At 35.9% G+C, this 25,181-nt stretch overlaps 1 protein-coding gene across 6 annotated transcripts in view; it reads left to right on the plus strand.

The window, feature by feature from the left end:
• The first annotated feature begins 3,136 nt into the window (after positions 1–3,136).
• CREM (cAMP responsive element modulator) overlaps positions 3,137–25,181 on the plus strand; it is a 37,538-nt gene continuing 15,493 nt past the window's right edge. For 2 of the 6 annotated variants that reach the window (XM_036027562.1, XM_036027563.1), the window contains exon 1: positions 17,718–17,857. Coding sequence is in view for 4 of the 6 variants with exons in the window: in XM_036027564.1 (XP_035883457.1) it covers positions 3,527–3,572; positions 11,164–11,352 (235 nt within the window). In the remaining 2 variants the exon portion in view is untranslated. Of the gene's footprint in view, positions 3,285–3,429; positions 3,573–11,163; positions 11,353–17,054; positions 17,156–17,717; positions 17,858–25,181 lie in introns of those variants that run through there. The other 4 variants (XM_036027564.1, XM_036027559.1, XM_036027560.1 and 1 more) reach the window with 4 other exon arrangements.

The following is a 25,181-nucleotide window of genomic DNA, read 5'->3' on the forward strand; positions in this document are numbered from 1 at the left end:
ACCTGCCTGGGTTGTAAGCCAGATTCCCAGTAGGGAGCAGGAGAGAAGCAACCACACGTTGATGTTTATCTCCCTCTCTTCTTTCCCTTCCCCTCTCTCTAAAAATAAATAATTTAAACAGTCTTTAAAAAAATAATTCACCGTATTGAAGTTCTGCCTCCAATTTCTCTTAAGAAGTGAGAGAGGGTAGCTTAGCTTATACTCTGGCCTAAGGAAGGCTTCACTGTTAGTAGTCATGAGGTAGTGGTGAGGTAGTTTAACTGCTTTAGAACTTCGTGCTTGGAACATTCTTAGCCACCGAAGCATGGGAACCAAAAGCGAGCAGCGTGGGTTCTTTACTATGTATCACATAAGAGAATGACTGTTCTAGGACAGTGACTACCTCCTAATGGTAAGGTCCCTGGCTTGCTTGTTATTTCTTGGAAGCAGGGAAAATAGTCCGCTAATCATAGCAATGGTATTTCTTTTTCTAAAAAAGCAAAAAGAACAATAAGAAGGTCTAGCCTTAATCCTCAATGATGCTCATTTTTGCAGGTTTCTGTAGCTGAAACAGGCACCGGGGGAGGCTCCCCAGCTATGAATCTAGTACAGTTACCTTTGGGTCAGGCTGTCCATGTCCAGGGAGTAATTCAGTCACCATACATACAAACTGTTTGGGTTAGCTTCCTTCCCGCATGATTTTCTTTGAGTTTCTTGAGCTTGAGCTTTCTTTCTTTCTTTTTTAATAATTCATATTTTCCTCGTGTAGCTTTTATGCTCCAGTTGTTTTATTAGAGATTTGGAGGAATTTCCTTTTATGTGTGAAGCACATTGTACTCTGCTAGATACATAGATTTGACTAAGAGTTGCCATTTTGTTGTCAACTTTTAATTTGCAGGATGAGTAATTGCCAAATGAATAATTCTTCAGGTTGTTGTCTGCTCAAACTCGTATTTATTTACCAGAGCTCTCAATGGTGCTTAAAAATATCTGAGGATTCTTTGGAGAAGATGTCTGATAAACACAGTAATATAATGATTATGGTATTGGTGCTGTTTTCATGAATACTCACACTAGTACATAGGTAGAAATTTAAGTTTATTTTTAATTCAATATGTGTAATTCGTAGGAAATAATGATATCATTGTCTCTTGGTCTTATGTTTATACATCATGTACCCCTCTCAGATTTAACCTTGGTTTTGTAGATGTGGTTGGTATTATGGTTGTGATCCAGAGATGTGTTTTGTTATCAAGGTTGGTTTTACATCCTTATTATTTCTTCAAGTGTACTTTTCTCGTTTATTAGATTTATTTATCTTTTTTTAGGTCAGTTTGTTATTGTCCTTTAAATGTCAGAAATATTTGAACCTAATTGATGACAAAAAGACCTTTGAGGAAAAAGTATATGTATTCATTTAGTCTTGTTCTTTTCTGCATTTGGCACAATTTATTGCAAAATGAGAATGGGGTTTGCAACATGATATTTGAAGTAATAAACCCACATGCAGTAAAAGCTTGGTTATCTTTGAGACACCTTGTGTCTTAATAATTTTCAGTGTTATCTCCCTCCCCCACTCGATGACCCTTGGTTCCAAGAGTTTCTGACTCTAATTATAAAACAAGAAAGTCTTTCCAGTCTCCTTTTTGTATTTTGACTTTGTATTGGGGTGCAGTTGTTTCTTATTTTTAACCTGGCTTGGACCAGAAGAAAGTTTTGTCTTATATTCAGAAGGGTTTTTTTTATTTTGTGAAATTATTATTTAATTACCAGTATCTTTGTACAGATAGGTGGTGGTGAGTCTTGTCTTAAAATTCCTACCTGTTTAACAATGGACAAGTCCCTTAATCTCTCTGCGTGAACTTCAGTTTTTGCCTTTGTGAAAATTAACAGCCTACCTCACACAAGGAAGTTGTTAGGATTATGTGAGAGATATGTGAAAGCCCAGTATAAAGTGATAAATGTTTGGTGGTGATATTGCAATATTTTTTCTAATAAATTCTATTCGTTGGCTAGTATGCTTATTTGTTGGGTGTTCATGAACAGAGATGCATGGTCATGTGTGCAGGTGAACGTGTATGCTCATCCATGTACTTGGGAAGTATGTATTTCATCTTTTAGTGTTGATACATTTTTTCCCTTATTTCATTGCGTTTAGAGGGAGAGAAAGGTAGAGAGAAACACTGATGTAAGAGAGGAGCACTGATTGGTTGCCTCCTTGACTGGGGATCATATGTACCCAGACTGGGGATAGAACCCTGCGTCTTTTTGGTTACAGGATGACACTTCAACCAACTGAGTCACACTGGCCAGGGTACACTGTTCATAGTTTAATAAGCTCTCCTGGTTTTGCCCAAATCAAATCTCCATATAATTGTAATATTAAGTAAAGTGAATTTTGTAAACTCATAACTATCATGGGCCTTGAATGATAAATGACTGTATATAATGAGAGCAGTTATGTTGAAGAGAGATTTTTTATTTTAGTTTTGTGAATTTGCTTAATAATCATGTTATTTTATTACCTGAAAAAGAAATGAAATCATGTTTAAAACTCTTATCTTTTAAGGAGAAATTTCTTATTTTGACCTTCAAGACCTATCATTATCAAACCTCAACAGCGTATTGTAACATAAATCCTAACTTCAACCAGGCTTGTTTATCTGCTTAAATATTCTTTCATCCTGGGACCTATCTAATGTCTAAGTTGAAGACCCAGCTCATGTCAGCTGTGGTGTTGCAAAAAAGGCGATGAAATTGAGACTTTTATTCTGCCTCTGTCACTCATATATTCCCTGCTGGATTTGTGAGGGGACCTTAGGTTTTCTGTACCATATATTTAGGCCTTTCCTGTGAAGCCTCACTTGACATTCCAGCCACTATTTACTTGCATTTCTGTAGTATTTATTGTTTGTACTGTTCCTTTCCATACGCACTTGTCCTACAACTGAAATGCTTATCTCTGCTTCCTTTCCTAAGCCAGGCGTGAGCTCCATGAGTGTGGGTTCATGTGTTCTCCTGGGTGCTTCCCAGTACCTGGCTTAGTACTGCTGCACACAGGGTTAATAGAGACCCTTAGTCGTGATTTTTTATTTTTTTAATTCTGAACTAAATTTATTTATTTATTTTTTATTCAATTAGTCACACTTTTTTGAAAGAAAAAAATCATATCTTTTATGATGCATTTCAGAAACTCTTGTATTATAGGTAGCAACAATTGCAGAGACAGATGAGTCTGCAGAATCAGAAGGTGTAATTGATTCTCATAAACATAGAGAAATCCTCTCACGAAGACCCTCCTATCGGTAAGTTAAGTTTCCAGTGTAATGATGCTTTTTATTTCAAAAAGGAAGAGTTGTTATACATCAAACCAATTCTTCCACTATAGATTTTCTGTTTTAAATCTCATTTATATATCTTAATTATTTATATTGTTAAATTCTGTTTTAGAAAAATACTGAATGAACTTTCCTCTGATGTGCCTGGTGCTCCCAAGATTGAAGAAGAAAAATCAGGGGAAGGAGGAACACCACCTCACATCGCTACCATGGCAGTACCGGCTAGCATATATCAGACTAGCACGGGGCAATACAGTATGTATGCTGCAATTCGATACCATAGAGTGCCAGCTTTAAGTCTTCTCTTGTTACATGGAAGCAACTCAGGTTTTGCATTAAACTGTTCCATTTTAAATCGCAATACCTAATCCGTATATCAGGATGAAATGTTAAAGAAGAGATTTGAATTGACAGTTGTCATACACTTTTGAAGGATAAAGTTTTTTTATTGAATATAGAAGAAAATTTTGAGTTTAAAATAAAGGGAGGTGTTTTTTTTTCCTTTTCCATTTATATGTTTGTATTCCTGTTTAGTAAAAGTTTAAAATTTACTGGTTTTTTGTTGCCTTATTGATGCCTGCAAACATAATAAGATATAAATGTATTTCATTCTTGTTGGCATTTACTACCAACAACTACATTTTCTACTTACTAATTTTAAAGAGGTATATATGTTTCCTAGATTATGTTTTAAATGTAATTCTGTTTTTGCTAGTCTTTACTGTGTTGATTTGTGCTGCAGATTTTCCTAGATGAGAATGGAAAAATGATTAATTTTTTAAACTACAGCAATTAGACCATTTTATTTGAAATTTTAAACACCAAAAGCTCTAAATAAACAAATAAATTCGCATTTAGTCTTGTGCATTTTAATGGGCTGTTTATTTTGTGCTTTTTGCTTTAAACACTAGTTCTTTTTTTCCCCCAAATCAAGACCATTTGATAAATAAAAATACTTTAGTGAAAAAGGAGATTTAATAAGAAAAAAGTATGGGGGGGAGGACAAGACAGCAAAAGGACTGAAAAAGAGTAAAAAAAAAAAAGATGCTCAGGTACTAGAATATATGTGATAATAAGTACTGTGTTAGTCCAAAAACAGTGTTAATATTTTGGATATGGTTTCTGTTTTCCTTTAAAAAGTAGTAATACGTAGAAAAGTTTCAAGTCTTAATTTAAGACATGGCTGTTAAAGCAAGTTGTAATCTCCTTTAATCTATGGGAAAAACTAGAGTCATTACTTTTTTAGGGTTTTTCTTAACAGTGGTGGTGGATTTGCAGCATTAAAAACTCTCCTTTAGTAATTTTGGTTCCTCGGGTAGCTCCTACCATAGTACCTGGAAGAACCGGTGTATAATTTGTCCACAGCCTCTATAGGACGGTGAGTGAACATGCCCGAAAATCCATGTTAGGAAAGGAAAACTCCCCACTGTCTGTAAGTGTTGGACCCTGAGGTTATCACTGTCTTTTTTCTTTTGTTACACCACTGATTTGTATGCCTTTGTGCCTGGTTCACTGGGAACACATGGTAGTAGTTGTAGAACTGAAAATCGGAGTTTGCCAGCTGTGAGCTTGGCAGAGCAGCACACCAGTCACAGGAGCACTGAGCTCCTCCTGCCCTCAGCCCCAGAGTGGCTGTGCAGGGCTTACGTGAACCTGCTGGAACCTCCTGGCTGGTCAGCTGTGCACATATTATCACATCCTATTTGTGCCGTGATGGAAAAGGTTGGGAATTACTGATGGAATAAATAATGGTCAGACACCTTAAAGTTTGGGGAACTAACTATCCAAGATGTTGTCATCTTGAAAATCACCTGGCATATCCTAATGCCACCTAGGAATTGCTAAAAGCAGTGATCTTCTGTATAAGGTGATATGGATGGGGATACCGTGGGTTACTATGCTTAGATTATTAACTGAAAATTTAAAATCATGAAAACATCGGGTTGAGAGAATGTTGAAGCTACAGATGATGTGGAGAAGGCGTTCTGGTCCTGTCATTTGCCAAATGCATCACAGAGAGTGTTGTCTTCCCATCTCAGGTGTTTGGTGTTTGAAGTGGGCATAATACTAGATCGGCAAACTCTGGGGTTAATGTGAGGACACAAGAAGATAACAGGTAGAAGTGGGGAAGAGAAACATACAACTTAGACATGTCACAAAGAAATGTCAGCTAGCTGCAGCCATATCTCAGTCATGTTTCCAAAGTCTTTATTTCTGTGCTCTTTGTGTGGCTTGGAGAAGAGAGCTCAGCATGAGTCACCACTGTGTCCAAGGGGTGAGGGGCAGGCAGGAGTGCAGCCAGGAGCTCCGCTTGAGAAATAGGAAATCCAATGTTTAGAAGTTAGGCGTTTCTCTATTTGCCACATTGGAAGTCCTGGACTGTCTTCTACTTAGGTTTCTTAATTTGGACCCACATGGTATTGACCCTGGCAATTATTTTAATGAAAAGTTGTGTTGGTTCTATATATGCTATCCCCACATGAAAATGGGCATTTATTGGTTCACAAAAAGCGATAGTGCCTTTGTTAAAAATGCATTTTGTAAACATTTAGTGGCACATTTTAGTTGATAATTCTTTCATTGAAGGGTGAATAGTAACATTTCAACTTTTTAGAAGATATTTACTTTAGCTGGAAGGTAAACATGTATTTACAGATACACAACATTTATTTTCTTTAGTTTTACCTTTTACTAGGCATAACTTAAGAGAGATTAATGCTTTAATATTCCTATATATTTAAAAATAGAAACAGCCTGGTGTCCTTTGATTTTTAGACTAGAATAGTTTATTTTACTAGAATTTCTGGAGATTTTTCTATGTATTTTCATGTACCTATTTTTGAAACCCTTTCATAATTTTTTAATATAAAAATTAATTCTTCAGTTTTTTTTATGGATGACTTTCCTCTACACTTTGCTTCTTTTTTTGAAAGACTATTATTTTAGATTGTTTATTTATCATTACAATTTTTTTTCTTTTATTGGTTCTAGAGAGGGGGGACAGGAAGGAGAATGAGAGGGAAAAAAACATCGATTGGCTGCCTCTTGCACATGCCCCAACTGGGGACCGAACCCTCAACCTTTTGGTTTACAGGGCAATGCCCAACCAACTGAGCCACACTGGCCAGAGCTAGATTATTTGTTTTTAATTTTGTATAATAAGATAAAGTTAAAAAGAAAAAGAAGCAAATAACTTTGTAAGAAATAAAAGTGTGCAGATTTCCCCATATACAACTCTTACAGTTTGAGTAGTTGAAAGTTAGATTTGACAGAAGTTGGCCTTATTACTGCAACTTGTTTTTTTTTAATCACAAAAACTAAGAAATACAAGTTAGAATAAGCTAACTTTTTACTCTGGGGGTAGGAGAGATAAAGTAGTCAGAGATTCATTACTGCAAAACCAAGAAAATGAGCTACATTCAAAATCCTTACTGAAAGTACAGATCTTGGCTATAGGTTTGCTGTCTGTATGCCAGCTAAATCATTCTGGTCAAAGAAAATCTATTCTGTCTCAGAAGAATATTTTTAAAGATGGCAGTTTTTAATTAGCAAAGAATTTACTTTCTGTGTGAGACATGAATTAAATGACAGTGAATTCATAAATAAAATAAATAATAAAAGCAACTAAGATTAAATGTTTGAATTTAATCATTGTTTTCTCAAGACAGTTTTTATCCCTTTTTCTCTTAAGACAAATTTTTAAATTTAATTTTTTATTAATACTATTTTTTAATCCTTACCCAAGGATATGTTTATTGATTTTAGAGGGAAAGGTAAGGAGAGAGAGAGAGAGAAACATTGATCAGTTGCCTTCTGTATGCATTCTGACGAGGATCAAACCCACAACCTAGGCATGTGCTCTGACCGGAAACCAAACCTGAAACATTTTGGTGTGTGGGATGATTCTCCAACCCACTGAGCCACAGCAGTCAGGGCAAGCAGATGAAATGTTAAATAAATTCTCTTTCCTTATTTGCTTATGAAATTCCCCCCTCCACCCCCATTTTCTACCCTTATCTTGCTTTTCTCCCCTTTTTTATCAATTTTACAAGACTTTAAAATACTTTTTAATTTTCATCCTTTAAATAATATTTTCTGTTAATCATATTAATAGTTTTAGGAGAGAAGTGCTCAATGGCAATAAGTAGTGAAAATAGCAGATTTTTTAAAACATGGTTTTGTATACCAAGAATTTGAAAAGAATTTTTTGCCTGGACTAGTTGATATGATAGCATCCTGATTACAATGAGAGATGGTAAGTTGGAGATGAGGAAACCATACCTGAGTTAATACTGATTTGAAACTAATTACCATGATTGTGTAAGAATATATTGAATATATGCTTAGTAGAAAAATACTTAGTAAATTAATGAATTACACTTTACGTAGACAAGTGCTTTCTTGATGAAAGGTCAGCGTGTCCAACATTCAACTAGTGTGTATTGAGTGAGCTACTTAATTATGTGGTATAAGTCACCTGAGACTCTGGAGGGGGGTAAGTCAGATAGGTACCTCCCAGAACAACTAGAACAACAGAACTTAACCTCTACCCACCACTACCATGAGTGTATAACATACTAGCAGACTTGAATCAATTAATGGCATTGGAGTACAATTTAGTTGATTATATAATCTCGCTGTCCACTTTTACTTTAGTTATATTATGAAACTAATGTTACTAAGGATTACTTAAAAGAGGAAAATAAGTGCATATAATCTAAAATAGAAAAACAGCTTTATTCTGCTTGAGTTCCAATTACTATGCATAGACCAGTGTGGACTCTTCATTGTTAACAATGTGAGCTTCTTGCTAGAAAATTCCTCTAAGTTTTTTTTAATGAGCTAAAATGAAAGATGTTACTAAACTCATTCAGTTGATTTCATCTTAGTTTTTCCTACTACTTAATTTATCTTAATGTGTTTACTGAAAACACATTAAGAATATTCTTGAATATTTTATAAACTAAATGTGTACTCAAACCTTTTGAATAAACATATGTGCACACAAAGCCTATTTCCAGTATCCTGAAGCATTGGGAAATCTTGTCTATTGTCACATGAGAGGTGACATTTGAAATGGAAAGTTTCTCTAGCATTTAATAATACCAAAATCGAGAGTACCTTTGTTATAAAAAAATAAAATAAAAGCTAGCATTAAGTATGAGACATCAGTTGAAACGTTTTCCCCCTAGAGCCACTTCTTTTGTGTATTTAGCTTTTGTTCATTACATCTCATTGTATAATGACTTAACGAGAAAATTAAATGATAAGAGTAACAGATTCTTGCTACATCAGCTTTTCAGACTGTGAAAGCAGTAAGTTTTGGATGGAATTATGGGGAAACATTGAAGAAAAGAAAAAAGTGTAAAAAGGACAAAGCAAGGACCTCTGTTACCTGTCTATTTCATGGTTCTTATCTGTGGAAGCAATTCTTCTCACCTCAGATTTTTTTACTAGTCCAAAAGCTTACTAATTGGTATTGAAAATTAAGTTCTATTATCAGAATTTGAAACCATTCTTAATTTAACTTTTCTAGATTCCCAAGTGGCTTATGGTCTGTCATGAGGAAATGACAGCCATTCATTTGTCATATTGAGTGCCTGCTATGTGTGAGTGTGAAGAATAACAGGAATGGGCCGTTTTAAAATGCAGCCGGAGCAGCCATTCCAGAGGAAGCTGTCTTGCTCGTGCTGTTTCTTGGAACTGTGGACTGGGGCCCAACCACAACTGTCTTACAAACAGTTGTCAGGAAGGTCAGCAGGACTCTCTGATCACAAGGACTGATGATTATGTGCCTTCTATCTGAAGATAGAGTCAGTGTAGCCAATAGTAGCTCATCTTGTCAGCACCAAAGGAATTTTTCTTCATATAATTACCCCTTTACTTTTCTTCATAAAAACCCCTTGCTTTCACCCTGTAATCAGGACACTGAGTTTCTACTTAAAACTGCACTCCCAAAATTTTGATTCCTTGATCCTAAATATAAACTTGTCTCATTTTGGCTTTTAAAATTTAGGGTAATACTAGGCTTTTTGCTTGTTAAACATTGTGGTTACACTGCATGTGCTTGTTCTTTCTAAAGCACTATTACTGTGACATCAAACTAATTATCAATTGAAAATACACATTCAAATGTGTGGTAACATGTAAAATTTATCCATTTCCAGCCATGAAGATTTAAGGAAGCATTATCTCTTCTTTTTCTTGTTTCTCTCTCTCTTTATTTAATTTTACTTATTTATTTTTAGAGAGGGAAGGGAGGGAGATAGAGAGAGAGAGAGAAACATCAATGTGCGGTTGCTGGGGGTCATGGCCTGCAACCCAGGTATGTACCCTGACTGGGAATCGAACCTGCGACACTTTGGTTCGCAGCCCGCACTCAATCCACTGAGCTACGCCAGCCGGGGCTCATGTCTCTTTTTAAGAAGGTGGACATATTTAGATCTCTCCCAAACCCTTTTATTACAAGGGGTGAATCTTGAGACCCCTGGAAATCTTTGGAGACTCATGGTAAAATCTTGTTTTTAAAATGTATACAGAATATAAGGCTCTGGATGAGCCAGCAACTCAGCACTATTGACGTTTTGTAACTGATTCTTCAGTTTCTGTCAATCCTATTCTAATAGCGGCCTGTCAATAAACTAAAACACAGAGAATGTATCTGCACCAAACTCTTAAGAAAGTGTTAACCCATCTTTTTGTGTTAGGCTTATGCCATCAGGTCTTCACGTAAGTGGTCCTTTGCTTAAATACTGTTAAAATGCCTAGGGAATGAGTTGGAAATGTTCAGAGTGTATTTTAGATGTTGCTGTAACATTCATATAAGGCATTTACATTGGTTTATCAGTGTTGTGTTATTCTGATGTATTACTTTTATCTTCATTGTTAAATCCAGTTAGCTAGTTTATATGTGATTTTTATATGTGATTTAAAAAAAAGGATAGCCATCGTTCCACTTCATCTCTAGTATCTAAACTAAAACATGGAGTTATAATCTTTATGTGAAAGTATACCAAACTCTCAGATATTTAGGTTTATTTGTCTTGTCAAGTGAAAATTTAAAACATTTCACTTGATCGATTTCTTCTTTTCAAACTCTCGGTTAATGTGTTATTTTTAAACACAACTGGCAAATCTCCATATTTAGAAGAAATCCTGCTCATATTTGTTGCCATTTGCTGAGATAGTTATTTCAAGACACTTGGTAGAGGCAAATATTGTAGCACAAATGGTTTCAATAGTTACCTTGTAAGGTCCTTTCCAACTAAACATTTTATACTTCAGGATTATCCTGACATAGTCAAAATGGTAAAGGCTATAGTTTTGTAGTCTTAAGCTTTAAAAACAAAAATATACATTCCATAAAAAGCTATTTTCTTTTGATGATAAATTAGAAAAGTATTAGCTTAGTGAAGAAACAAAGTTACTGTATTTATGATGCTCAGTGGAATTCCACTGACCATTTCTTAAATTTTAGAAGAATGCTCTTTATCTAAAAATATCTGAAAGAACAGAGAAAATCAAGAAGCTGGACTTGCTCCCTGCTATATCTTCATTCTTCCTCTTAAATAATTTAGTTGGATAAATGCCAGGGAGGAGGGAGGCTCCTTGGGCTCTATGTATTTCAGATAATTCTGAACATAAGATATTTTCAAGTGTTTATGAGCCTTTCAGAGTATCGGCCTGTAAAAGAGGATCTCTTTATCAATTCAGCACACAGAAATAAGGGTAAATTGAGAATGAGAAGCATTGGTAATACATAGACCCAGAGTGTGTCCTTCCAATATGAGATTATTAAAAATGAAGCTTGGAATTCTCTAATATTTCTTTTTTTTTTTCTGTTAAGTTGCTATAGCTCAAGGTGGAACAATCCAGATTTCTAAACCAGGATCTGATGTTGTTCAGGGACTGCAGGCATTAACAGTGACAAATTCAGGAGCTCCTCCACCAGGTGCTACAATTGTGCAGTACGCAGCGCAGGCAGCTGACGGCACACAGCAGTTCTTTGTCCCAGGCAGCCAGGTGGTTGTCCAAGGTATAGTTTATTAACCTGATGCATTTAGAGTACCTGTGGGTTACTACAGCGTACCACTCAGTGGTGGTGTTATGGTGTTCTGAAATATACAGGAGGTAGATGGGGGGGCCCTTCTAGAAATATTTTAGTATATTAAACAAGTTAAATACATTACATGATTTTTATTTTTTAGCAGGTTTTATTGGCTGTAAAGAAAAGTTAAATTCAGAGTAGCATGATGAAAAAAGGGAACTGAAAACATAAGTGAATTGTTTAATTATGTAAATAATCTATTATTTAAGAGGATTATAAATGTCGTATCTAAATTATGTTTATCACCTAGTTTATGAAGATTGAAGTAGCCAGTCTGTGATACAGTGACTTTGGGTTTTTCCCCAGCTGTTACATTCAAGTCCTATATAGACATCTTATTTCAAAGCAGTTGCTGATTTTTTTTCTTTAGACTGTTCATAGTATGTTTGAAATCTGAGGCACCTATTCTGCCTCTTACGGAAGCTGATAGTAGTAAAATAAAAGAGTTGGAATGTAGCCTTAAGCTTTTAGGGGAATGTAAGCTTTCAGTTAAATTTGAGTTGTGCATTATTTTAGTTTTATTCAGTTGTGCTTATAGTAACTATAATGTGTTTATTAGAACTTTCAAAATTCTGGTTTTTAACTTTATTATTCTTGGACCATTTGCTGAGGACTTACGATATAGCACTGATTTTAAGGGGAGTAATATTAGTTCCTTTAGTTTGAGAGTTTTCCAAGTATGGAAATATGCAGATATAATTGATAAATCTCTTGTTAATTAGCTTTCTTCCTAGGTATTTTGGAGGTAAATGTGAACTGTAATAAGGGTTTATGAAGAACTGTAGTGGTAGCATTTATGGAGTATGAAAATATTTCATAGTACTTACCCAAAACCCTAATGTTTTCTTTTAAATGTATATTAAAGCCACCCATTGAAATTGTTTATGGTGTGTTTATGGTGGAATTACATCCTGATAAACCTATTGTAAATTGAAAATGTAGTAAGTTGAAAATGCATTTAAGATACTTAACCTACTGAACACCATAGCTTACCCAACCTGCCTTATGCATGCTCAGTTGGGCCCAGTCATGCCACACACTGAACACTGTAGAGCTTGGGCTGTTGACCCTTGTGATCACCTGGCTGACTGGGAGCTGCAGCTCATGGCACCTGCCCTGCATCAGGAGACAGAATCGGACCTGATATCACTAGCCCTGGAAAAGATCAAAATTCAAAATTCCAACTGCAGTTTCTACTGAATGCATATTGCTTTTTAACCATTGTAAATTCAAAAATTGTAAGGCAAACCATCTTAAGTCAGGGACTGTATGTATTCCTCATATTCATGAAACCTCTATATCTAAATGATTAATCATAAAAAAATAATCATTTCTAATCTGTTAAATATAGAAAGTCCACCACAAACTTCATACCTGAACAATGAGAGGTTTTTAATTGATACCCTGATAGTGAGTTCTGCATAGATAACACACAAGTGTTGTGTTTTAGAGGTTTATTTAAGAACTATTTTCTTCCCTCAGTCACAAAGATATTTTCTACAAAAATTCTGTTAGCTTCATAGTTTTACCTTTTATATTTAGGTTCATAATTCACGTGAGGTTCACCTCTGTATACAGTATTAGGCAGGAGTATGGAGCCAGTTTTCCCCTACTGATGGTTTGCCCTTTCCCCATTAATTTCTGAGGCAGTCTTAATTACACAGTAGGTTCTCATGTGCACTTGGATCTGTCTCAGAACTCTGTTATCTCACAGAACAAGTTCATCTTTTTTTGTCTATTTTTTTTTGAAGTGTTGATTTAGCGTTTGTGAACCATGACTCTTTCATGTGCATTTGGAATAAATTTGAGTTTCTAAGTAATAATATAAAATCAGTGGTGGGATTACATTTGATTTATAGATTAATTTAGGGAGAACGAAAGTCTTCTTTATTGTGATATAATTGACATAACGTCATATTAGTTTCAGGCGTACAACATAACAATTTGACATTTGTATAAGTCACAATAAATGATAACCAAAATAGATCTAGTTAACATCTACCCCAACAAATAGTTACAAATTTGTTTTTCTTGTGGTGAGAACTTTTAAGATCTATTCTTTAGCAATTTTGAAATATACACACTGTATTAACTATAGTCAACCAAGTTATATATCACATCCCCCAGGTTGTATTGCTCTCTTGAAGGATACCTTTCTATTACATTTTCTAGTTGTTGCTGGTGTGGAAAAATATTACTGATTTTTTTCAAAGTATCTTTTGACTATTAACCCTTGAAACTCTAATTACTTCTAATAATATGCTGGTTCTGTGACTCTATCTCTGATACTAAGTGAATATTTGTATCAAACACAAATAAGATGTTTTTATTCCTCTTGTTTTCTTTTTCTCCTTGTCTTGCCTCTTCTTTTCTCCCTTTACTTCTTCTTTTTAAAAATGATGATAGCCAGGAGTTCTAGTTTGGTAATAAACAGAGCAGGTCAGTGGACATTCTTCTCTTATTCTTTATCCCATTGAAAGGTCACAGCAATTTCTTTTTGAGATCTCGGTTCTTATCTTGATTGAATCCCTCAGCAGTATTTAGCACTGTTGACCTGTGCTTCCTTCACTTCCCTGATACTGCATTCTTTCCATTTTTTTTTTTCTGTCTCTCCTGCCTCTCTTTCAGGCTCCTTTATTGGTCTAACCTTCCTCCACCCATCTCTACATGTTAGTGGTGTTCTTCAGGGTTGCAGCCTGGGCCTTCTTTCATCTGACTTGCGTACTGTCCCTAGATGAACTCATGCCTGCCCATGGCTCCAGTTCACTGTGACTCTGCCCCTGATTCCAGTCAGCTATGGACATATTCCTCATACATCTTGACTTCTTAAATCTAAAACTCCCTATCCATTTCAAGGCCCCAGTTCTCCTTTCTTTACTCTACTTCAGTAATGGATTCTCCCATCCTGTTGCTTCAATTCAGAAACCTGGGTGTCATGTCTTACTCTCCCTTGCCTTCTCTATTCATTCTTCTTCTTGCTAAGTCACAAGTCCCTGCACTCCTCTTCACCCCCACCATAATTCTGGTACCAGCTGCTGTCCCCTCTCACCTGGATTTCTGCAGCAGACTTGGGCCTGCCAGGTGCCTGGCCTCAAGCTGGTAGCTCTGGAGCAGTGTCCTCAGTTTCCTAATCATGCCGGGGACAGCATATCCTTTCTTGGCTCATTTTTTAGGAAATTCTCCCTGAAAGTTCAGCTAAGTTCTCTTTCTTCATTCCTCCCAATGATTCTAGGAGCTAATAGTTCTTAAAAACAGAAGTCTGTGTCTTGAACATTTCCCTTTCTCTGTTATACTTTCAATTCTACAGTTCACAGTGGTAATTCTAAAATTCACATCTTATCATGTCAGCCTCCGGCTCAAAAACCTTCAATGGATGAATGCCTCTTACTTGTTGGACAGAGTCAGACCTTAACATGGCCCAGCCTCTGCTTGATCTGGGTCTTACTTCCTCCTTCTTACTTCTCCCTCTTATGCTGGATTTCTTTAATTTCCTGTATTGTGTTATGCCCGCTCTCTTCTACGGCCTTCACACATTGCTGTTTGCCCTGAGACATTGTTCATGTTTCACCTTGGGTAGCACTTCCCCAGAAAGCCTTCCCTGACCTCCACAACTGGCTTAGGTCACCTCTTGCAGCTTCCACTGAACCTTCTCAGAGCATGTATCACTGAATTGTGATCCTCAGGCTCCTGCCTAGATGGTAACTTCTGCTTGGACAGGGATCCTTAGTCCCTAGGACTGTCCCTGGCATATGATAAGTGGGTTCAGTGACCATTTACCGAATAAAAGTAAAATACACTTCCTCTAGTGAAAATGTTACTAGTTCTGTGTGCTGATTAACTGAATTTTTGAGGTGCATAGAATTTACTAAAACTTTCTAATAGTAGTCAGCCAAGCAACCAACTTACCACTTTCCTTTCCTTCTTTACTCTTTCTTTTACACTAATATGTATTAAGCACCTAAGTGCCAACTTAAACAAATGTTGAGAATAATTTGAACTTTCTAAAATGTGAATAAAACCAACTAGTAGTCTTAGATCCACACCCTTAGGTGTGGATGTGATGACAAGATATTTTTACAGAACCTCTGATGGGGTTGATGTCTAAGGTGCTCCCCAGATTTGCTTACACATTATTAGCAGGATGTCTTCAGTTTATATGTTCTGGAGAATTAGTGAAAACATGGGTTCTCCCTGATGTTTCTCCTCCTAAGCATCTGAGTGTCCCTGATTTTATGAGAAGATACTTCTTCAAATAAGGCAAAAATGTGGTGGGATGTTGTTTCATTGATTTAAGGTCAGCTTGAATTCTAATCATACAAGAGACTGGGCTTTATACAAGCCACTGATGAAAGTAAAAGGTCTCAGGGACATGTCACTTACTTTTGTGTCCTAGAGATGCCAATGATTTTTCCCCAGGCGATGGTCCATTATACTGTTAAACAGTTCCAACTTTGTGTCCAACCTTGAATTGCAAAATTTACAGTGATCCAGCTCTTCCTGTGTCAAATCTTCATTAAGTAACCCTAAATAAATTCAGACATGCTTTTTTTAAGTGGAAATATTCTTTAAATTTATGAATAGTAATTGCAATTTATTTATGAATTTTTAAAAAGTCACAAAATTCCTTTCAAGAGATTTTAATTTAGTAAAATGATGTGTTAGATTGAGCCACATGTAATTGCTGCTTTTGTGGGCCAAAAAGGTCAAATATGAGCAAGTCCATACAGTTAAATCTGATATTTATGAAAGAGTGCTATATTATACTGGCTACATTTGAATATTTAAAATTTCCATATATACACCTCTTCAGTGAAACTAGCAAATTCTACATCACCTTAGGAACAGCTGGATTTTCTGGTGTAACAAATAGAAATGTAAGTAAACAAAGGTGGCTAGGTCATTTTTACTTGGACAATCTAGAAGTATCTATGAAATACATTTCTGTTTACCATATTTTGTTGTGTATAACACACAGGGATATTTTGCCCAAATTTTTGTGGGAAAATAAGGATGCACATTTATACAGGGGTAGTACTAATTCTGTATCTATATGTGTTTTTAATTTTTTTCAAAATTTCTTGTACCTTGTATGTGTTGTGTTTTGCAGTTATTTGTGACATAAAATTTTTTGTACTATAAGATGTTCAAAAACAAATGCTAAAATTTCTTTATAATACAAAAATTAAATATCTAAATATAAATACATAAATTAATTAAAAATTAAATTACAAAAGGTTTTTTCCCTGAAAGTCTGGACCAAAAACGTGGGTGCACATTATACATGGCAAAATACGGTGCTTTACAGCATCTCTCTGGGCTGATTGTCAATTGTTTATTTTTTAAATCTCCAAGTATTCTCCCCCCCCCCAACTTAATGAAAAGTCTATAGGGCTTATGGCCCCTTACTTAGAAACCTTGGACAAAATAATAATAAAGAAATAGCCCCATAAGAGAAAAAGAGCCCTTCTCAACAGAATTTTTTTGGAAAAAACGAGAAATGAACATTCGATGGTTTATTGCAGGGCTTTGATAGGGCTTTAGTTTGGTGAGCTCATCTGTGACAAAGCATATTTATGGCAGTGATAGGCCAGTGATGTCATTGTGAGGTCAGCACTGCCACTTATAATTGCACATGCTTGCTAGTCAGAACACTTTGTGTTGGCCTGTGAAAGGAAGAGTGGGCAGGTCTGTATGCAGAAGACCATCATGGCTGTGACTGGAGATGAAACAGGTAAGAAGAGCTTTAGAGAAAGATTTAATTCTGTGAAATTATTTTTGAAGTTTTGAAAACTTATTTAGGGAACTCTGAATATATAAAAAATACTACTTTTCTAGTAGCTGAGGAGTTTTAGATCTATTCAACATGCTTTAGGCATTTTAGTGTAATTGGTTCTTTGCTCAGTGTTTCATCGCTTACTTGATCAAGACAGTTTCTCTCTCTCTCTCCCCCAACAGCCCCCTACTCTCCACCACTCACGCCAAAATAAGCTGTTGCTTCATCGGCAACCTGTTGCATATTCAATGCGGCTGCAAGTTAAATATACGTACTGTTCAAGTTGTAAAAAATTAAGCTTCCGATTTCACTGCTGTGTACAAATGTAGCTCCAAAGCAGACAAGAGTGTTGGGATGTTTGTATGCCTACTCCTTTCTTTGCTCCAGTGTCTAAAATGGTCTGTTCCTCCTCCCTAATGGAGTTCAAAGGGCTGACGTCATTGCATTTCCTGGAATCGTGGGTCCTGGGGAAGTGGAAAAGTTAAACTCCAAGCGGGCTGCAAATAAGACGTCAGCTGTGACTGAGCCAGTTCCCTTCTGCTCTGTCAAGTACTGCTGACAGCTTGAGGTTGTTACCTAGCTTGCCGCTTGCCTGTCTCCGTGGAAGCTCTTGGACTGGGTAGCTTGACTTGTGAGCCTCACTTTAGCATTTGTCTGCAGGTAAGTATCCGCTGTAGAAAGCCAGCACTGCGGCCCCCGCCCCCCACCGTGTGTGGGCAGATTCCAGGAGCCCTGCACTGCTCCAAGGTCCGCATGTGCGTGGGCTCCACCCGGGTAGAGTCAGGCGCCCTCGCTCACCCCAGTTGCTGTGCAGGATCTGCCGCTCACATTCAGGACGCCTTCAGTGCATGGTTAAGGAAGCGCACACCTGGAAATCCGCAGTTCTTTCCGTGGTTCGGTTTCCTTCATTATAGATAATGCTGCGGACTTAGTCACCAGTGTTCGTTATTGCAACTGTGTTTACTGAGTGGTGTCTTATTTCTAACCGAATACTGATTTGCATTTGAGTTCATGAAGAATGGATAGTTGTGAACAGCTTGCTCACAATTTACATCTTCAGTTAGTGGATCTCAGCTCCTCCTCCCAAACAGGAACATTCCATTGTCTAGAGCAAATAACACCTGTATAAAATTGTTTTTAAAATTATCTTGAGCTACTGTTTTTCTCAAAACTTCTGTGAAATTTTAGAGATAGTATAGATTGCAGAAGCTCTCAAATGGCAAATTTATTGTAAGATATAGATGAACTTAAAATAACCTGAAATAGTGCATGCCATATGATTCTTAGGACCAAAAAGCACTTTTGTGTATATATTTATTTCCTAAAACATAGTAATTGATTTATAAATTTAAATTCATCATTTGACTTCTCTAAACATGAGAGAATATCATAACAAAAAAGAAAATGATTTGAAATCACTCAGAATATATTTAAAGATAAACATTTAAGGTAAAAATTTGCATGAATTTTTTAACCATTGCTTGTAAATAAATGAACATTTACAGAATAATATAGCGTCCTTGGAGAGATGTTATTTCACAGTTTTACCCATAATACCCATACATGATTTATCCTTTCAAGTTCAAAATTTTCTAAATGATGACACTTTAAAATGTCAAACTTGTTCACTAGACCTCATTGTACCTTTAGAAATCATTATGTTTGGAAATCTGGTCAGTTCTCACAGAATCACTTCTATTTAAAGTGCTATTTGAAAATGGAAAGGACATTTCTTTCTCTTGCTCTAAGTTTGATTGATATAGATTATTGGCTTACAAACTTTTTGACCATGATCTACATTTATACAACAGTAGACTTGTGTGTACCTTAGGTCTATTTAAAAATCTGCTTGAAAAGTAATGCTTAGCTTTAGTATATGTAATGTAGTCATACTTTTTCTATTTCTTTTTTTAAATGTTATTCTTGACCCATGAAGTTGACTTTATGACTCACCAATGTTCTACAACTTACGGTTTTGGAAAACTGATCTAGACTAGCATCAGCCTGCTGACAATATAATATGTACAGTCTGGGAGAGTTTATAAAAGCATTTATTTACAGGGCCAGGGAATTGAATTTGAAAAGGAAATACTTACAGTTTACAGAATTATATTATTCTGTTGGATGTAATTTAAATTTTTATTAGAAACAGTTTTGACTTTATAAGCTGATTGTTAAAGAGTCTAACTCTTTAGCTTTTAGTCTCTGGATCTAAAAATCTCTAATGAAATGTATTCAGCCTGGATATCTGAACTATTAAGAAACAAACCTTCCAACTTAATTCAAATTTAGAAAATAGTATCCTAGTTAATATTTGATACAAGAGAATAAGAATACATTTCACCTTTGTGAAAGGAAAAGAAAAGTTTTGGGAAATTTTCACATAAAAGTATGGTTTGTATCAGGTATAATAGCTTCTTGAAGTTGGTAGCAAAACAAGTTATAATCATGTTGGAAGTGAAAATATAGGAGTCACATACCTACCTTAAGTTTCAATAGAAGTCTGAATCTATATGAAATTGCCATTATGCTATTTTCCCGCTATAGTTGAAAAGTTTTTAATGAAAGATAATGGAATAATTGTTTCACTTTTTCCAGTTTTATTTGCCTTCATAAACATACTGACTAGTAAAATAATACTTTGCATTTATGTAAACTTTAAAATGAAAAATTCACTTAATGTTACAAATAAAAATAATCAAATGTGCTAAGTGCTATCAAAGAAACCATCAGATGGTGAGAGACTTTAAAATTAAAAATCACTGTTACAAATAAAAATAAATATAAATGTGATAAGTGCTATCAAACTATCACATCATGTGAGACTCATACCTAATATAGGTTGAAGGACAGGGTAGGCTTCACTGAGGAAGCCATACTTAACTACTCACAAGGAAAAGCACTTTCCATGCGTACCCCCTGATTTACTCAAGGCAGACATTATTATGTTCATTGCATACATAATCACACAGATCAGAGTGGGTATATGACTTTTACAAGGTTATAAACCTAGCAAATGGTGAACAGTTTGGCTCTTTAGAGTCCTTATCTGATTCTGTTCACACCATATTACACTGCTCCTCAGAATTCACCTGGCATTGATAAACTAATGCTAAAGTTAGGTGAGTTACAATTGCACACTACACACCACTTTTTGTTTCTTTTTTAAAATTTTTAAATTTATCTTCATTTTTTAATGTTGGTCAAGTACAGTTATCTCCATTTCCCCCCCACCACATCTCACTCCCCTACCCATACCGACTTCCTACCTTCAATCCTACTTCCGTTTAGCTTTGTCCATGTGTCCTTTATACATGTTCTTTGATGACCCTTCCCCTTTTTCCCACCATTATGCCCTCCTGCCTCCCCTATGGTTACTGTCAGTTTGTTCTTTATTTCAACATCTGATTATATTTTCCTTGCTTAGCCTTTGTTTGCTTTGTTGATTAGGTTCCACTTACACATGTGATCAAAAAATGTATTTGTCTTTTACCCCCTGGCTTATTTTACTTAGCACAATGATCTCCAGATTCATCCATGCCATGGTGTCACGAAGGGTAGGAGCTCTTCCTTCCTCCCTTCTTTCCTTCCTTCCTTCCTTCCTTCCTTCCTTCCTTCCTTCCTTCCTTCCTTCCTTTCTTCCTTCCTTCCTTCCTTCCTCTTTCTGCTGTGTACTATTCCATTGTGTAAATGCACTATAATATGATCCACTCATTTACTGATGGGCGCTTGGGTTGCTTCCAGCACTTGGCTATTATAAATAGTGCTGCTATGAACATTGGGGAGCATGGGTTCTTTTGAATTGGCGTTTCAGGATTCTTAGGGAGTTATCTCAGCAGTGGAATTGACGGGTCAAAAGGCAGTTCCATTTTTAGTTTCCAGAGGAAATTCCATACTGTTTTCCACACTGGCTGACCAGTTTGCATTCCCACCAACAGTGTAGTAGGGTTGCCTTTTCTTCACAGCCTCTTCAGCACTTGTTGTTTGTTGATTTGTTTATGATGGTCATTCTCACCTATATGAAGTGGTATCTCATTGTGGTTTTAATTTGCATCTCTCTGATGGCTAATGATGCTGAGCATCCTTTCACATGTCTCTGGGCCTTCTATATGTCCTCCTTAGAGAAGTGCCTGTTCAGGTCCTTTGCCCATTTTTTAATTAGGTTGTCTTCCTGGAGGGGAGTTGTGTGAGTTCTTTATATATTTTGGAGATCAAACCCTTGCCTGAGGTATCATTGGCATATATCTTTTCCTATATGGTTGGTTGCCTTTTCATTTTGCTGATGAAAAGGGAACCAACTGACTTTCCTTTAGCCGTGCAGAAGCTTCTTATTTTAATGAGGTCCCATTTGTTTATTCTTTCCTTTATGTCCCTTGCTCTAGGGGACATATTGGTGAAAATATTGCTGCAGGGAATATCTGACATTGTCCTGCCAATGTTCTACTCTAGGACATTTATGATGTTCCGACTTATATTTAAGTCTTTTATCCATCTTGAGTTTATTTTTATGTATGGTGTAAGTTAGTGGTTGAGATTCATTTTATTGCGTGTAGCTGTCCAGATCTCCCAATACTATTTGTTGAAGAGACTATTCTTCATTTTATGCTTCTGCCGCCTTTGTCAAATAATAATTGACCATAGAGACATGAATTTATTTCTGGGCTCTCTATTCTGTTCTGTTGATCTATGTATATGTTCTTAGGCCAGTACCAAACTGTTTTGATTACCGTGTCCTTGTAATATAGTTTGATATCAGGCATTATTATCCCTCCTACTTAGTTCTTTTTTCTCAAAATTGCTCTGACTTTTCGGATTTAAACTTTTCCATATAAACTTTTAAGATGTTTGTTCTATATCTGTGAAATATGTTATTGGTATTTTAATAGGGATTGGGTTGAATCTGTAAATTGCTTTGGGTAGTATGAACATTTTGATGATGTTAATTCTTCCAGTCCATGAACATGATATATGCTCCCATTTGTTTGTATCTTCCTTAATTTCTTTCTTCAGTATTCTGTACTTTTCTGAGTATAGGTCTTTTACCTCCTTGGTTTATTCCTAGGTGTTTTATGTTTCTTGTTGCTATATCAAAAAGGATTTTTTTCCCAATTTCTGTTTCTGATACTTCATTGCTGGTGTACAGAAATGTCTTTGATTTTGAATATTGACTTTGTATCCTGCTGTTTTGCAAAATTCTCTTAGTAGGTCTAGTAGTTTTTTGGTGGAGTCTACAGGATTTTCTATGCACACTATCATGTCATCTGCAAACAGTGACAGTTTTGCTTCCTCCTTTCCAATTTGGATGGCTTTTATTTCTTTTTCTTGTCTGATTGCTGTGACTAGCACTTCCAATATAAATTGAATAGAACTGCTGAAAGCAGATATCCTTGTCTTGTTCCTGATCTCACTAGAAAAGCTTTTAGTTTTTGTGCATTGAGTATGGTGTTGGCTGTAGGTTGCTCATACAGGCCTTTATTATGTTGAGGTATGATCCCTGCCACTTTGCTAAGTGTTTTATTATTATAAATGGGTGTTGTACCTTACTGAATGCTTTTCTACCTCTTTTGATGCAATCATGTGATTTTTGTCTTTCCATTTGTTTACGAGATGTATTATGTTTATTGGTTTGTGAATATCGTACCATCTTTGAATCCCTGGAATGAATCCCACTTGATCATGGCGTGTGATCTTTTTGATGTATTGCTGAATGTATTGCTGAATGAAACATGTATTACAGTTTCCCAATATGTTTTTGAGGATTTTAGTGTCTATGTTCATCAGCAATATTGGCCTATTTTTTTTTTTTCTTCATTTGTTTAGTCTTTATCTGGTTTTGGATTAGGATCCTTCATAAAAAGGATTTGTGAGTCTTCCGTCTTCTTAGATTTTTTGGAATAGTCTGTGAATGATAGGGGTTATATCTTCCTTAAATATTTTGTAAGGCTCTCCTGTGAAACCATCCAGTCCAGGGCTTTTGTGTGCCAGGACTTTTTTGATTACTACTTAAATTTCACCAGCTGTTATTGGTCAGTCCAGACTTTCTGCTGCTTCTTCATTCAGTTTTGGATGACTATATTTTTTAGGGTATTTGTCCATTTTACCCAGGTTTTCAAATTTCTTGGCATGTAGTTATTTGTAGTAATTTCTTATGATCCTTTTTATTTCTGTGGCATTAGTTTAATCTCTCCTCTTTCATTTTTTATTGTGTCTATTTGGGTCCTGTCTCCTTTTTTCTTGATGAGTCTGCTTAATGGCTTGTCTATTTTGTTTTATCTTTTTAAAGAAACAGTTCCTGGATTTATTGATCCTTAAAATCATGCTTCTAGTCTCTGTGTCATTTAATTCTGCTCTGATCTTGGTTATTTGCTACTACTCGCTGTGGACTGTCTTTGTTGTTGTTCCTCCAGTTCTTGTAGATGTAGGCTTAGGTTGTTTATTTGAAATGTTCCTGTCTTTTTAAGGTAAGCCTATATCGCTATGAACTTCCCTCTCAGGACTGACTTTGTTGTATCCCATACGTTTTGTAATGTTGTGAGTTCATTTTCATTTGTTTCCAGAAACTTTTTGATTTCGTCCTGGATCTCGTTCTTGACCCATTCATTGTTTAATAGCATGCTATTCTATCTCCATGAATCTGAGTGTTTTTGAATTGTTTCCTTGAGGTTGGTTTCTAGTTTCAGGCACTTGCCATCTGAGAAAATGCATGATATTTCAATTTTCTGAATTTGTTGAGGCTTGTTTTGTGTCCTGTCATGTGGTTAATCCTTGAAAATGTTCCATGTGCATTTGAAAAGAATATGCATTTTGTTTCTTTGGAATGAAAGGTTCTATATATGTCAGTTAAGCCAATTTGATCTAGGGCATTGTTCAATGACAGAATATCCTTGTTGATATTTTGTTTGAAAGATCTGTCCATTTTTGACAGTGGGGTGTTAAAATCCATAGTATCAGTGTGTTGGTATCTATAGCTTTCCTGAAGTCCTCCAAGACTTTTCTTATATATTTGAATGCTCCTATGTTGGGTGCATATATATTTGCAATGTTTATGTCTTCTTGCTGGAATCTTCCCTTGAGTATATGAAGTGTCCTTCTGAGTCTTGTTTTATGGCTTTTGTTCTGAAGTCTATTTTGTCTGATGTAAGTACTGCTTCCCTGGCTTCTCTTCCTGTTTGTTTTCTTGGAATATTTGTTTCCAACTCTTCACTTTCAGTCTGTGTAATTCTTTTGTTCTGAGGTGGGTCTCGTGTAGGCAGCATCTGTGCAGGTCATGTTTTCTTATCCATTCAGCTATTCTATGTCTTATGATTGGAGCATTTAATACATTTACATTTATTGATAAGTATTTATTCATTGTCAGTTTATCCCTCTTTGTACCTGTGCTCCTCTCTCTCTCTCTCACTCTTTTTCTTCCTCTTCTTAAAGCACTGGTTTGCAGTGCTTTTCTTAAAGCACTTATCTTGCAGAGCTGGTTTGGTGTAGGTATATTCTTTCATCCTTCTGTTGTCTGAGAAACTCCTTATTTGCCCTCCCATTTTAATTGAAAGCCTTTCTGGATACAGTATTCTCAGTTTCAGGCCTTTATTTTTCATTACTTGAAATATTTCTTGCCATTCTCTGCTGGCTTGTAGTGTTTCTATTGAGAAGTCAGCTGCTAGCCTTATCTGGGCTCCCTTGTATGTTACTTCCTGTTTCTCCTTTGCTGCCTTTAGGAATCTCTCTTTGTCTTGGAATTTTGCCATTTTAATTATGATGTGTCTTGGAGTGGGCCTCTTTGGATTCCTCTTGATTGGGATTTTCTGTGTTTCCTGGATTTGTGTGAGTTTTTCTCTCATAGGCTAGTTTTCCATCATTACACTCTCAAACAGGTTTTCTATCCCTCGCTCCTCCTCTTCACCTTCTGATATCGCTATTATATGGCTATTATTACATTTCATGTTGTCCTGCAGTTACCTTCACCCCTCTTCATTGTTGTTGTTATTGTTGT

Source organism: Phyllostomus discolor, chromosome 1 (genome assembly GCF_004126475.2).
Source record: "Phyllostomus discolor isolate MPI-MPIP mPhyDis1 chromosome 1, mPhyDis1.pri.v3, whole genome shotgun sequence".
In the NCBI taxonomy this organism is placed as follows: Eukaryota; Metazoa; Chordata; class Mammalia; order Chiroptera; family Phyllostomidae; genus Phyllostomus; species Phyllostomus discolor.